The sequence below is a fragment of the Orcinus orca genome, chromosome 9 (assembly GCF_937001465.1).
Source record: "Orcinus orca chromosome 9, mOrcOrc1.1, whole genome shotgun sequence".
Classification (NCBI taxonomy): Eukaryota; Metazoa; Chordata; class Mammalia; order Artiodactyla; family Delphinidae; genus Orcinus; species Orcinus orca.
Window position 1 is genome coordinate 103,235,050 of NC_064567.1, and position 16,027 is coordinate 103,251,076.

General features: G+C 51.3%; 1 protein-coding gene across 1 annotated transcript in view; it reads left to right on the forward strand.

Moving 5' to 3' along the window:
- The window catches only part of DDC (dopa decarboxylase), a 76,631-nt gene that overhangs the window by 12,040 nt on the left and 48,564 nt on the right, over positions 1-16,027 (forward strand). The window contains exons 2-4 of the mRNA XM_033402269.2: positions 7,830-8,058; positions 10,168-10,281; positions 12,377-12,496. Coding sequence (XP_033258160.1) covers positions 7,858-8,058; positions 10,168-10,281; positions 12,377-12,496 — 435 coding nt within the window. The 5' untranslated portion in view covers positions 7,830-7,857. The remainder of the gene's footprint in view (positions 1-7,829; positions 8,059-10,167; positions 10,282-12,376; positions 12,497-16,027) is intronic.

A 16,027-nucleotide genomic window follows, 5' to 3' on the forward strand; every position in this document is an offset into this window, starting at 1 on the left:
GTTTGCATATGCTAATCCCAAACTCCCAATCCACCCCTCCCACCCCCCTCCCCCTTGGCAACCACAAGTCTGCTCTCTATGTCTGTGAGTCTGTTTCTGTTTCATGGATAAGTTTACTTGTATCGTTTTTTAAGGTTCCACATACAAGTGATATTGAAATGGGACAGGACCCTACGGTCCTTGCCCCACGTCCTCAGCCTGACTTTCGTCTGGGGAGAAACTTTAGCCAAAGAGTAAGTTTAATCAGAGAAGTGAGAAAATGCAGAAACAGGAAAACAAAGGAGACCAAATCATAATAGTTTAGTCATTAAGCATAGTCAAGGACTTTTGGTTCCTCCTTAAGGGCTAAAAGGGCTATATACAATTCTGAGCCACGTCCTGCGAGCTGTCTTATAGATACCGAAACCTCCACCAGGTGGAAGAAGTTAACTACGTGATGACCAGGCTGTAGCCATGACATAAGCTGCCACAATTCCGAGAACTGGCCTCAAAGAAATGAAAACAAACCGACCCTGGAAATGAGGATTAACTGTACCTAAAACAGTCAAGATGATGCTGGTCAGACCACTGATGACCAATTTCAAGATGCCTGTCAGAGCTGCCTGTGCTCTTTCTGCACGTAGCCCGCTCCCTCAACCTATAAAAGCTCTTGCCCACTGGTTGTAGGAGGGAGGGAGTCAGCCTTTGGACAGCTGACTTTCCCCCCACCCCAGCCCCCCGGTTGCTGGCAGGCAAAATAAAGCAAACTTGGCTTTCCACCAACCTGGCCTCTTTAATGGCTTTTGAGTGGTGAGCAGCTGGACCCTACTTTCGGTTACAATATCATGTGATATTTGTCTTTCTCTGTGTGACTTACTTCACTTAGTATGATAATATCTAGGTCCATCCATGATGCTGCAAATGACATTATTTCATTCTTTTTCATGGCTGAGTAGTATTCCACTGTGTCTATGTACCACATCTTCTTTATCCTTTCATCTGTCGACAGACACTTACATTATTTCCATGTCTTGGCTATTGTAAATAGGGCTGCTATGAACATAGGGGTGCATGTATCTTTTTGAATTAGAGATTTGTCTGGATATATGTCCAGGAGTGGAATTGCTGGATCATATGGAAGTTCTATTTTTAGTTTTCTGAGGAACCTCCATACTGTTCTTCTTAGTGGCTGCAGCAATTTACACTCCCACCAACAGTACAGGAGGGCTCCCTTTTCTCCACACCCTCTCCAGCACTTATTACTCGTAATGCTGACCATTTCTTAAACCAGTGAGACAGCCTGTATTTCAACGAGAACACCCCAGTTTACGTAAAGCAATTGTATGAGTGGAAGAGAGTGGTAAGTGTGCGTGTGCGTGTGCATGCACGTGTGTTCTACAAGGTACCGGGCTAACTATTGCAGTGACAAGTGGCAGCACTTTGGCTTAAGGAACAGACTGCTTGGCAGGACACATGAGCTCTGCCTCAGCTCTGCCACCACTGGCTTCACACCTGGGAAGAGCCTAAACACCCCTTCCTCCTGTAAAATGAGGGCAGTAATAGCACAGACGTAATAACGCATGCAGTGAGTTAGGGTATCCCGTTTGGGTCTCTATTCCTCTCTCTCCCTGCCCCACCCTCAGACCCCCACAGGCTGTGTTTCCCCGGCTCCCAGGACACCTGGATCCTGGTAGCCTTTTGCCAACAGGAGGCTCTGGTGGGAGGTTGAGGGGCAGAGGTATCCACCTCCTTTGTGACGCTGGCTGTCTCCTCTGCGGTGCCAGCTCCTTCTGGGCAAGGCTGACCAAGTTGCAGCTTTGCACAAATGACCCGGGTACCCCTGTCCCTAAGGCTCCTAAATACATCGCTGTTAACTAGAGTCTTAAGAGGGACAAAAGATCTTAGAGGGGTGGGGGTGGGGGTTGTTTTTTTTTGTTTTGAGGCAAGTTAACAGACTGGTTTTTTTTTTGTTTTTTTTGTTTTTGCGGTACGAGGGCCTCTCACTGTTGTGGCCTCTCCCGTTGTGGAGCACAGGCTCCGGACGCACAGGCTCAGCGGCCATGGCTCACGGGCCCAGCCGCTCCGCGACATGTGGGATCTTCCCGGACCGGGGCACGAACCCGTGTCCCCAGGATCGGCAGGCGGACTCTCAACCACTGCACCACCAGGGAAGCCCCAGACTGCCATCCTTATTGTTAGAAAGCTCTCATTGTTAGACCCTTCCTGACCGTCCCTGTTAGAAACGTTTCTCCCGTTGGGTTTATTTATGCTCTTTGTGCCCACAGAGAAGATGTTCATCAAGAAACCAGTCGATTCAGGGGAAAATCAGCCAATTTCATTTTGCGCCTGGATTGATACTCACGTGCCTGAGGTTAAAAACAAGAGACAAGCCTCACAGTCCCAGAGCGAGAAGTGTTTTTTGAAACGTAAATTACAGTTTATTTTTCCTGGAATAGCATAAAAAGAAAATGTAAACACTTTTCTTTTTATCCAGATAGAGAAGGAAAAGCAGGAAATGTTGAGTGAAGGGCCCAATGTCCCAGGGTTTGAAACAAGAGCAGCGCTTGTCTGTACCGATAGGCAGGACCATGGGCGGGCACAAAGCATCTTGATTCTGGTCCTCTGTGCCCCCAGAGGGGTGGCCTCACTCAGACCCTCATACATTGGGCATGGCTGGCCCTGTGCTGACAGTGCTGGTGTGCAGTCACCACACAAGCTCTGCACTGAGGCCATGGGCACCAGTCCCACCACCTCCACTGCCAGGGAAGCATCAGCTAGAGCCTGGGCTGGGTTCTTGCCAAACACCTGTGTCAAAGGTAGGGTTCCAGGGGTCCAGAGAGGGGGATTTTTCCATCCAGGACCACAGGGACTGCTGGGGCCAGAGCAGAGGGAAGCCCAGATCCAAGATGAACTTCCGGGGCCAAGACTGGGGAAACTGAGTCAGTTCTGAGCCTGCAGGGTTAGAGGCTCAGCATGAACTGAACACCAGAGGCCCAGGGTGGTGGGGAGCGGGTCAGGATTCCCTGGGAAAGGGGCCCATTGTTCTTGAGCCGTGATTGTCCCCTGTGGCTTTTTTGTGGCAGGTATGTGATGGGCTGTTGGCTTAAAGGTAGAGAGTAGGATCTAATATACCATATGTCAGAAACAAAACGTTCCGAGGACAAAAAGATTTTCCGTTCCTTCGCTGGTTCATGCGCTCATTGATTTCTTCATTCGTCATTCAGCAAACATTCATAGTGCTAACTGTGGCCCAGGGTCTGATTGGTCCCGAGAAAGCAAAATAAAGAGTTGAGGACTCTGCTTGGAGAAGCCAGCACCTAGCAAAGGATGTCAGTGGAATGATAAAGTACAAAAATGAATGACCCCCAGGTCAGCCAGGAGGTCCAAGGGCCTGCAGTGGGGTTCATACCTCCCCGAGCAGGTGGGGTTCACCAGGCGCTTGCGTGTCCCACAGGGGCTGCACGTAAAGTACCGTGGCTGTAGCTGCTGGCAGGGGCTACGATCAGATTATGTCAACAGGCGCCGTTTCAAGGCCTGGAAAGATATCAGTCATAACCTTTATCATCATCTACATCTTTCAGCCAATATTTGCCCAGCTTGGAGGCATGAAATATCAGACAGCTCCAAAATGAACACAAGATTCTCTGTGGCTTTGCACCAAAAGCCTGCTGGAAAGGTCTCTGTGGGAAAGAATTGACAAATAAATGACAGAATGATTCGAAAATAACAATTAGGTCTTATCTTACAATTTGGTAGTATTTCTTTGGGGGGGCAAGTTGGTGTGTCTGTCAGTTTATTTTTTTCACGAGGCAGCCCGTTTTGGCCATCGTACTCTTGCATTCCCATTAGAAGGGAGCAGCTGATACTCCAGGAACCCAAGCAACTTGCTTAAGTTTTGCACAGCTCCTCCCCTGAGGCTTCAGCTTGTGCGGTGCAGGTGCTACCCTTTAATAGGGCAAACAGAGGTCGCGCGAATACTTGCTCTAAAAGGCATTTTAAATAGTCATACACAAGGAACAAATCACAAAGAAACAGATCCTGAGATGTGATTGCATAAAAATTAAAATTCTTATAGGTCGGACTAAAATTAAAAGCAAAACTAGGTCAAATAAAGATAAGGAAAATGTCTGCAAAATATATCACACACTTAGGGTGCAAGTATTTATTATATTAGAGCTCTTGCAGTTAAATAAGAAAACATCTAACACCCTAGCAGAAAAGAAGGCAATTAACAAGCAATTCATAAAAAAAGAAATACAAAGAAGTGTGAGAAAACTATTTGACTTCATTAATCAAAGTAAAATGAAATCATGAATGCCTGCCAGACTGGCAAATCTTAATATGTATCTCAAACCCTAGTATAAAACTAGGGTTCTCTCACACTCCCTGTGGAAGAGTAATTTGGTAAAAATATGTTCTGGGGACAAGTTTGGCCATATAATCTTAACACGCTAAAATACATATCTCTATAATAATTTGTTCTAAAGAAATTATAAGATAAATGCTTTTTAAAGAAAATTTTAACACAAAATAAAGTGTGCAAAAATGAAAGTATGAGGTTGTGTATTTCAGTGCTTTATAGAAAATCTAACAACTAACATTGTTGAATGCTTATTTTGTGCCCCTACTCCTTAGCCGTTCCCACGTACTTACCTAATTATCACCAAAAAAATTATTTGAGGTAGAACCTTATTACGGTGTTTGTTTTCAGTTGAGGAAAATGAGGTTTTTACTGCAGTGGCATCCCTGTCAGGCTGTGCAGAGCCTTTCAGTTCTTGATCATGAAGGGTTGGCCATTGGGCTACACCAACTCTTCCCACTAACATAGGTGAGAACCGGAAATGATGTGAATGTTCAACAGTAGTGATGCACATCCTGAATATAGCACATCCGCACTGTGAAACACCATGCAATCGGGAAAAATCATGCAACAGAAAAGTATTTATCAACGTGGGAAACGTACTCGTAATTGCTTTGTGAAAAAAACAAGCTAGCAAAAAGATCTGCCATTTGATGCAATTTTGGTTGAACTTGAATCAAGTCAACTAAAAATACTTCAATTTGAGGTAAGACCCGGTTGCACTCTATGTGCGACGTTTGACATAATCAGAGTCATTCCAAATGAAAAATTCATTTCGAAGCCTGCAGACCCAGGGAATTATAAACCTGAAGCTCTATGTATAAAGCTTCATAGCTTTGCACTAAGAGCCTTTGGAAAATCTGGGCATGATGTTTTGAATGATAAGCTTCCTTGGCCTGCAGCTTATGAAACACAAAGGTGCAATGGAAAGTCAAAGACTCACTTTGGTTTTTCTCATGCTGTTATTTTAGCATTCGCTGTTGCTATGATTTTGAATTGTATCCAGTCCCTGTCGCCGGGGCATTCACTACCCCCAAACAATAATATGGAAATGGGAGTTTGGTCCAGTCACTGACCTTGAGGAAACCTGGAACCTTCCGTGGGATGGCTTCCATGCTGTTCATGGAGAACATCTGAACAAAGAACAGTGGAGAGAATTCTGAGAGAGGAGACATACTGTCAAGCTGATTCCCTTTGATGAAGACTTCCTCCTTGGTCAAACCCAGTCAGGCTCCAATGAACCCTCTTCCTGAGTAGGTCCCCACTTCACTGAGTTGAGCCCAGCTGTAACAGAGAATCATGCGAAGTTGGTTTCTCGAGGAAGCCTCTACCCTTGGGATACAGTCCAGATCACCTTCCTCCACCTGGACACCCAGCCAAGCTGCTCTTAGTAACGTCCCATCTGTTTCCTAACCCTACCTGTCAGCTATACATCCCCACTGGCCCTTGTGATATCGGGAGACAGTCTCCCTCCCCTACTGCGATAGTCTTGAATAAAACCTGTCTTGGAGTGTTTAACATTAAAATCGTCCAAAAGCAAAGCAAAGCAAAGCAAAGAAAAAACAAAGCAAAGTAGTACAGACAGTGGGAAGCCATGGAAGAAGTATTGGGAACATGATATCAAGATCAGGGTCTATGCTAATTACAGTGGAGGTAGAATCGCCCCCAGCACTTACTCCCATAGGAAAATCACTCTTGACTTACGAAGTTTTGAGCTATGGGAGGAATTCAGAGATGCATCCCTGGCTCAGCACACAATTGTCTCCTAAATATAAGAAACAATCTAGAAGGGTGTGTGCCAGAATTTTTTTTTTTTACCTTGTGGTACGCGGGCCTCCCACTGCTGTGGCCCCTGCTGTTGCGGAGCACAGGCCCCGGACGCGCAGGCCCAGCGGCCACGGCCCATGGGCCCAGCCGCTCCGCAGCACGTGGGATCCTCCCGGACTGGGGCACGAACCCATGTCGCCCACACTGGCAGGCGGACCCCCAACTACTGCACCACCAGGGAAGCCCGAGTGGTGGGATTCTTGATGAATATTTTTCTGTGTGTTGTCCAAGTTTCCTGTTTTGAAAATACAGTCTATGCTTATTATTCACAGATTTTCTGTATGCAGGTGTCACTCTTTGCTACAATTCATTCATGATCCCCACATCAGTAGTCGTGGTGCTTTCGTGATCATTCATGGGTGATACATTTGAGTTGCCCAAATGCACTTGTTCCCAGCAGAATCTAAAAAGGCAATGCTCTGCCTGGTTGTTTCAACAAGCGGCTATTTTGTGCCACATTTTTGTGTTATTCTTGGTTATTTGACTATTTTAAATGGCCCCCAAATATAGTGCTGAAGTACCTTCTAGGGGTCCTACATGCAAGAAGGCTGCGATGTGCCTTAGGGAGAAATCACGTTTGTCTCATAAGCTTCATTCATGAGTCAGAGAGCTGTTGGCCAGGAGTCCGAAGTTCATGAGTCAGTGCATATTAAATAAAGTGTCTTTAACAAGAAACACATAAAAAAGATTATGTACTGATTGATTGACAAAAATGTGACCAGAGGGCTTCCCTGTTGGCGCAGTGGTTGAGAGCCCGCCTGCCGATGCAGGGGACATGGGTTCGTGCCCCGGTCCGGGAAGATCCCACATGCCACGGAGCGGCTGGGCCCGTGAGCCATGGTCGCTGAGCCTGCGCGTCCGGAGCCTGTGCTCCACAACGGGAGAGGCCACAACAGTGAGAGGCCCGCGTACCGCAAAAAAAAAAAAAAAAAATGTGACCAGAAACGCACAAGAATGTAACCTTGCATCTCCCCGGGAAAGGGCCAGTGTTTGCTAATTTGTGGAGACTTTATAGAATGTTACTACCACAGGGCACCAGGATCACCTGTACATTGTTATGTGATGAGGCAAGAAAGTGCGAGTTTTGAAAAGCAGGTTGTATGCAGGGGTGCGGTTCCATCTGGTGATGGAGTCAAGATAACGGAAGCAGACTCACTGATGGGGGTTGTGCTGCCCAGGCCCTGGTCTGAGTGCTGTACTCAGGCCATGCGATTGCCTTCATAGCTTCTGGAGAGATCAGCACACTGTCATGTGCTCTTCTCAGATAAAGAGAGAGGCTCAGAGAGTCTCTGTCCCACAGCTAGTAGAGAGCAAGGTAGGACTTGGACCGAGGCTTGTTATTAAAGCTGGGAGGGACCATAGACATTCATGTGTGCCCTGGTCCATTTCACGGATGCAGGTAGAAATAAACGAGACATGGCATTGTCTTCAGCTGAGTAGCTGGCGAATGTCACAATAAGCACTTTGCTGCTGTCTCCAAATCCAGGGTCATTTCCACCCCATCCAGACAAGGAAGGAAAGTGCTGCTGGCTTGGGGTCTGGTGGACTCCAGGGTGTTTGGGTCTCCACCCAGGCAGCCCCAGCTGTCAGCTTGCTTGGAACTGCCCTGCTCCAAGTGAGACCTCATCATGTTTGCAGACTGGTTTCTTTTCTCTTTGTGCAGGTTTTGCCTCTGAGGAAGCCCGGTCACCATGAATGCACATGAGTTCCGCAGAAGAGGGAAGGAGATGGTGGATTACGTGGCTGACTACTTGGAGGGCGTCGAGGGGCGCCAGGTGTACCCCGACGTGGACCCTGGCTACCTGCGCCCCCTGCTCCCCACTGCTGCCCCCCAGGAGCCAGAAACATTTGAGGACATCATTAAGGACGTCGAGAAGATCATCATGCCAGGGGTAAGCCTGTGTCCAAGATCGGAAAACAGGAGGGCTAGTGCTAATTTAATATTGATACTGACTGGGTGTCAGGCAATTCATATGAATTATTTCACCTAATCCTCACAACCATTTCCTTGGATAGAAACTTTTTTATTTCTATTTTATAACTGAGGCAACTGAAGCCCAGAGAGGTTGGGTGATCAGCCTAAGGTCGCACAGCTAGTAAGTGACGGAGCCAGGCTTACAACCCAGATTGTGTGGGCTCCAAAGGCAGCGACTGTGCTTTCCCCCAGCCCTGCAGTTTGTCACCGAACCAACTTGGCTCATCCACATGCAGTAAAGCCGATCTACTGACACCAGGTTGTGGTGAAGGAAAGTGCAGTGTTTACTGCAGGTGCCAAGCAAGGAGTCCTGGACAGCTAATGCTCAAAAACCCTGAGCTCCCTGGTGGGTTTCAGCAGAGCATTTTTAAGGCCAGGTGAGGGAGGGGAGTCCCCGGTTAAGTCATCAGCTAGTGCACAGTTCTCTGATTGGTTGATGGTGAGGTAATGGGAATTCTCAGGCGCCAGTAGGTCTGGGGGCTATGTGGTCATGGTCATCAGGTAGTTAATTTTTTCCATTTGGTGAGGGTTTTAGCATTGGTAAAATAACTCAGGAAATATGTGCATCAGATGCTGTTATCTGGGTACTTCAGAGAGGAGCCACAGCAGAGGACGTGGGGGAGGGGTCTGTCCTGGGAAGGCCCCATGGGGTCCTGCTCTCCTACAAGGTTAGACCCCTACCCTGAGACCCTGGTAGGTGAGAGAGTCGTCACATGACTGTTGAGGAAGTGAACCCCTGGAGGCTGGTTTCAAGTAAGTTAATTGCTCCAAATAAAGCACACTCTTACTATTTTGTGTTCAGCAGAGGGGAGATCACACGTGTGGAAGAAATGTTTCCTTTATTTTACGTGAGAATATGGGCTGCGTGGTGCTGCGTCCTCTTTGAGGCCAGTGTGCCTCCGTGTGGGGTGTGCCAGGGGCCGCAGACAGGAGTGGGGAGGACCCAGGACAGTTGTGTCCACAGAGTCACTTGGAAGGGAGCAGACAGCTCCAGTTCAAAGGAAACTGCACTGCGGCTTCATGCTTGCGTGGTGAGATGTTCCCTGCCCAGGACTCGCCTAAAAGCATGTTCACTGCTGTGGCAGGAGGGCCAGCCCCTCAGCCTTACCCTCTCATCTGCAGTCAGGACCCCGGGGCCTGGGATCTCAGGACCTGGGGCTCAGGGTGCAGAGCCCCTGCCCACGGGGTACTGGGCCTCGGCCTCAGCTCCCTGATAAGTCCCTCAAGCCCAGCTCCCCTCTCTCGTCCTCCCTGGAGTTCCCGTGACATTTGTGCTTTGAGTGGAGCACAGGATTCCGGTTCTCACCTGCCGGGAGGTTGTCTGTGCAAACACGAGAAGCCGTGCAGCATCAAATCCCTCCCAGGAGTGTAGTTAAATGTCAGGCCCCGGGCTGTCCTGGCTGTTCTGCAGCTGCAAACACCACCGCTAACGTCTTGGACAGCGCATCCACTTCTCACGGGGCTGAGGCTGGGCGTCCGAGGTCAAGGTTCCTGCAGATTCCCCTCCTGGGAGGTCCTCATCCTGGCCTCTCCTCCCTGCGGGGGTGAGGTTAGGGGGGCCCACCCTCACCATCTCATCCTACCCATCACCTCTCAAAGGCCCCAGCCCCGGGCACATCGCACAGGGTTAGGGCTTCAACACAGGAATTTGGGAACACACACTACAGACCGTGACGGGGGCATAGGGAGACTGTGGAACCCGGAAGCTTTGCTCCATTAGCAAGGAAGCGATTGTATGGGAGAGTGAGGGGGCAGCAGTAAGGCGGCTAAAGAAACCTCAAAAATCAGACCTCTTTTGTTCTTTTTGATATAGACTAGTTTTTGGAGTACTTTCAGGAAAAACAATCTCGTAACTGGAAGAGATGGGGCCTCAGGGGCAGACCCCTCACTGGCACGTGCTCCTGGCCAGGATTTAAAGCAGGGTTGTTCTGAGAGACTTGGTTGACCATGGCAAACCCAGCGCCCTGGGTCCCCTGCCCCCGGGGCCGGCCTCCCTGGCCCCGAGTGACCGCCATGTCCCGTACAGGTGACCCACTGGCACAGCCCGTACTTCTTCGCCTACTTCCCCACGGCCAGCTCGTACCCGGCCATGCTCGCGGACATGCTGTGTGGGGCTATCGGCTGCATCGGCTTCTCCTGGGTGAGTGTCGGCGGGGGCGCCCTGGGGGCCCTGCACGGGGACGTGCAGCCAGGACTCCGCCGGTGAGCAGGTGGCGGTGCCCCCGCAGGAGGGAGGTGGACTCAGCCCTGGAGGGGGGGCCTCATGAGGGCATTTGGGGAAAGAGCGGGGGAGTCACGTCCACATGCAATAGCCGGTTCTGCACAGCGGTGTGTTTAGAGGTACCTGGCTTGCATCCAAACCGCAGCCACGGCCCTGGAGCCTCTGCAGCCCCAGCATGTCTCCCAGGCAGAACAGGGATCTCTGTCCAATCTGCAGTTTGAGAAACACTTCTGCCCTCCTCCCATCCCCTCTGTTCTCGGCCACGCCTGCCGTCCCGAGAGAGACCCCAGCCCAGCATAACGGGAGAGAGTCCTGCCTTCCCAAATGCAGAGCGCTCGGAAGGAGGGCTTCTTGCTGACTGCGCCCAGGACCCCAGGGCTGCCCACACGCTGGGACTTCTCCCCAGGCCAGCGTCTGCTCTTGGCCCTTTGGGTCCAGAGTGCCTGCCTACTTGCTTGTGCCTTGGAGCTAAGCGGACTCACGACTCCTGCCTGAGGCCTGCAGGAGATGTGGGTTCCTGAACGCACGAGCAGAGCTGCCTGCTGCCCCTGCCACCTCCCCCTTGCCCCCAGCTCCCCACTTCCACCCCCCACTGCTCCTCTTTAGCCTGGGGTCCGCAGTTGCTGGGGGGGTGGGCCTCGGCGCCCCAAGGAGCAGGGTCGGAGGGTCACCCCCGGGTCCCGCTGCAGTTCTCGGCGGAGAGCAGCCTGGGGCCGCCCTGTGTGGCCTCGGGGACCTTCCTCTGTCCGGGCTGAGCACACCCTCCCCTCAAGGACATTCCTTACATTAGACACCGCAGCAGATTCCACTCAGCTCTGCCACTCCAGAGCCATCCAAGGGGATGATAGCATCTTTCCAACTATGTCTGTCCTTCCCAAGGACAGTCTGATGGTCTGGGGCCTTGGAGGGCTTCCCTGCTGTCTCTAAGGTGTGCTGGCCGAGCCCCGGGTTCTGCACAGTGAGGAAGGTCCCCATGCCTGGAGCCGGGCTCGGCCGGGATGGAGTGGGACCCTCCATGTGGGGCTGGCCAGCAGTGCATGGGGAGCTGGAGAGCACGCGGACCACCACAGTGAGACCCACACGGACGGGAGGTCCGTCCACCCTCCGGCGGAGTCTGGGGCCAAGCCGCCCCCCCCAACCCCGAGCGCGGAAGGCAGGATCAGGGGCCTGGGGGGGCTCCCGGGGCTGCACCTCCTCTGCTCAGCCCATCTCACTCCTCCCACTGCGACTGTAGACCAGGGCCCACCAGGGAGGCTTTCTGGCTCCTTCTATAAACAGGTGGCTGAATGAGCTCCCTGTGTGGGCCCAGTGCGGCTGGGGAGCAGGCCATCGTGACGGTCACTGCCTTCCTGCCCAGGCATTCTCCTCGAGTCACTGTCAAAGAGCATGTCTGACACCTTTTGGGGGCATTTGAACAGTATCTTGGATTGGGAGAGTTTAGTCTGGGTGGGATTCAATGGAAGATTTTCAGCAAGACCTGGGCACTTGCTATGGCCCCAGCCCTTAGGGGTTTCTCTTGGAGAAGCGTGGGGTGACGTCAGAGTCAGAGGTGACATCAGCAGGGACCCGTGCCTACGGGTGAGGCATGTAGAGACATGCAAACCCCTGCGGGCAGTGACCTTGGACTTCCAGCGGCGACCTGGGCCCCGGGGATGGCGGCTCCTTCCATGCTTCTCCAGGGGCCGGGGTCGGGGGGCGGAGCAGAAGGTCACGTGTGCCGCTCTCAGCACCAAGTTTCCCCGCAGTGATCCTCAGTGATGCTTTGGGGTTGCTGTGGGGCAGGGGTCCAGCCTCTGCCACTGCTTCTCTGGGAAATCTGCGATGGGAGAGCCCACCTTCAAAGCGGTTCCCACCCAGGGACAGGCCTTTTGAAAATGTTGAGAACTTTTTGCTAAATCGACCCATCAAAAGGAGGGGAGTAAGGAAGCCTCCCTGTTTGTCACTCCACTGGACACCAAGCTGGCGGGAAGCTGAGGGCGGCCAGCCTATGGCTCACCCCCACCTCCCACCGCAGGCTGCCAGCCCAGCGTGCACAGAGCTGGAAACAGTGATGATGGACTGGCTGGGCAAGATGCTGCAGCTGCCTGCGGTGTTCTTGGCTGGAGAAGCTGGAGAAGGGGGCGGAGTGATCCAGGTAAGGCACAGAGGGCGGGGGTCCCACCTCTGGGGTACGCGGGCTCCCGGAAGGCGGACAGCAGCAGGTGGGCTAGAGGCCCTTGAGCTTCCTGTGTCCTCATGTTTCTTCTGGAGAATAAGCAGGGCTGAGCCTTAGGAAAGATCTGGATCTGGATCCCCGAGCCAGGCCCCCCTTTAGGGTGGGCAGAGTAGTGGCTATCGCCTGGCTGGTGCATAGCAATAAAAACAACAGTGGAGGGCTTCCCTGGTGGCGCAGTGGTTGAGAGCCCACCTGCCGATGCAGGGGACACGGGTTCGTGCCCCGGTCCGGGAAGATCCCACATGCCGCGGAGCGGCTGGGCCCGTGAGCCATGGCCGCTGAGCCTGCGCGTCCGGATCCTGTGCTCCGCAACGGGAGAGGCCGCAGCAGTGAGAGGCCTGCGTACCGCAAACAAACAAACAAACAAACAAAAAACAACAGTGGAGATTTGCGTGGTTCCCCATTGCCCGCCAATGTGCTGGAGCACTTCCCAGGCCTGGACTCAGTTCTCACAACGCTATGATTAGGGGCCATTTTAAGATTCCCATTTTACAGGTGAGGAAACGGAGGCTCAGAGCAGTCAGGGAACTTGCCCATTGGTTCCCAGCTGGTAAGTTCTAGAGCCAGGGTTTGAGCCTACACCCGTGTGACCGCCACTCAGGGCCATCCTCAGTGGCAGAGGCCACTAGAAACGGCTGCACCTATGGGAACCCACCGTTCACCTAAAGATGCTGCCTTTTCTATGCGCTGATTTAATTCATTCTTCACCTGACATGTACCTTTGAGCGCAACTACGTGCCAGAGGGCCCATCAGGGGACAGGACACGCACAATGACAGTCACAGTGGAACACCTGCGGCACAAATGCCACTAAGAATACTTGGAGTTCTTGGCTTTCTTCTTTTCTAGTAGGGAAGAGGGATGCTCTTCCCAGGGAAAGCAACCTTTACTTTGGAGAAAAGGGAATTTCCTTTTTCAGACACCGTCTTCTCTCTAAGAATCTGTCATGGCAGTTGTGATTCTGTCCACTCAACGATGAGAACTGAGGCCCGGATGCCTCAGTGTGAGGTCACCTGCCGGAGTGGCCAAATGTGACAGGATGCGAGCCCCAGCCTCCAGGCCCAAGGCTGCTCAACCGACCAGGGTTTTTAAACTCCCATGTATTTATTTTCTGACAAACCTATTATCTTACAGTTCTGTAGGTCGCGAGTCTGAGGTGGATCTTACTGGGCTACAATCAGGGTTGACAGCTTGGAGGGTCTGTCCTTGCCTTTTCTAGTTTCTAGACGTTTCCCGCATTCCTGGACCATGGCGCCTCCTCCGTCTTCAAGGTGGCTGTGTTGCATCTCTCTGACCCTTCTTTCATGGCTGCCTCTCCCTCTGACCACAGATGAGAAAGGTTCTTCATGTTGCAGATGCACGAGATTAGATCAGGTCCATGCAGATGATCTAAAATAATCCCCCCTCCCCTCCTGTCAAGGTTCTTAAATTAATCACATTGGCAAGGTCCCTCTTCCTTGTCAGGTAGAGAGTCACAGCTTCCAGGATGAAAGCATGACCTCTTTGGGAGGCCTTATTCTCCCAAACACAGGCAGTACGGCTCAGGGTCAGGGAGGGAGTCTTCCTCTACCCTCGCAGATTCAGATTCAACACGTCTTAGGCGGGCCCAGGAATTAGCATTCTAACCTGCATGTCAGGTGATTCTGATGCAGAGATGCTGACATGCACTTTGATAAATAAGCCTTGGGCTGTGACCCATGGCTGAGTTCTCTGTGACCCACGGCCTATTTACTCTCTCAAAGTAACTCTTTTGTCAGATCTCTTATGTTTATGGTGGGATGCCTGAGGTGTTGACGGGTAGGTAGTGAGACACGTCAGCACAGGGCAGGTGTTAGTGGTAGACAGGCTTTTCATAAGGGGTATGATATAAGTTGGTTCAGTTGGAGTCCTGGCTAGCATGCTCGGATTCATAAAAGCGATGGTCAGGAGGAGGGTTTTGATGATGAAGTTGGCTGTGTGTCATTCTGGCATGTAGGGATTACGGAATGCTCCCAGGATTAGGATGGTTTCGAAGATGTTTATGATGATGATATTGGCAGATTCTCTAGGAAAAACAGGGCAAATGGGCCTGCTGCACGGTCCTCGCTGAAGCCGGAGAAGAATTCTCCCTCTGTCAGATCGACGGGGGCCCGGTGGTTTCTGCCGGCTCCAGGTGGTGCTGGGAAGATCAGGCACAGATGCTCTTGCGTAATGATTACGCTTGAGAGCATCACCGACCCGTTTATCAGTAGGACTGATGAGAGGATAACTGCTGTGTCACCCCATATGAATCAGCCCCACTCTCTCTGCCCCCTCCTACCTCACCTCTTTGGTTACAGCACTTTCCCTCCTACATCAGCGATTCTGAGTGGGGCTGATGAGAATGAAGCATCAGCCATGGGTAAGCAAAGTTTCCCTGCGATGCTGTGAACGGGACTTAGACGTAGCGGCAACGATGATTTTTCTCACAACTGCAAACATTTCAGCCACCCTGGACAGTTTTCTGCTGGTCAGAGGTGATGCAGCCTGGGCAACCTTGGAAAAACCACACACAAAGATTTGAGTTCTCAGCTGCTTCCAGCTTTAGGGAGGGGACTGCTGTACATGGCCCCCTTCCACCCCCCCCCCCACCCGCCCCCCATCAGTCAGCTGCATCTCACCTTGCAGTGGGGAGGTGTTCCAGTCCCCAGCACATGGGTCCTGATGCTCTGGGGCTCCACTGCCAATGGAGAGCGGAGCCCGGCTGTGGGCAGAACAGAAAGTGGCCATAGTAAGAGCAAGAGAGGGGCTGCGATGGGGTTCTTGGTGTTGAATTCTATTCGACTCAGTGCCGGGCCTGGGGGTGATCTGATAGTTCATGACAACCTGGACCCTTGCAGTAAACTTACTTTTTCTTTGTAATTCCACACATTTTGCCAAGATCTACTTTTTCCATCTGTGCTGTTCATCTTGACCCCAACCCCCAGCATCTGGGAAGCCCTATTAATCCGAGACTCAGCTCTTCCCTCACCTGGGGACATTTTAGTCGTTGCCTCTGGGCCACTTCACTCTGTTTTTCAGGCGCTTCCATTTTCCACGGATTGGGTACCTCTTCCATAATTTCTAACTTTCTTTTGTCATTTTCTTTTTTTTTTTTTTTTGTCATTTCCTCTTATGTATTTTTTGGGGACTTTCCCACGATTTTTTCTACATCATCGTCTCCATTTTCCACACTGCCAATTGATTGCCTTCGATGTCAATTTTGGTTCCGTTATTCCACTTAAGAGTATCATCCCCTTTCTACCTATGAAAACTAGACATCCATTAGAAAAATGGAAGAGATGCGGAAACATTTAGGGGCAGCTTCCCCCCAGTGTCATTTTAATACCGATGTGTTTGTGTGTGTGTGTGTGTGTACATATATGTGTACATAATATAAACAAAACTGGGATAATGCAACACATCATACAGATTTTCTGTGTGGTGTTTTACT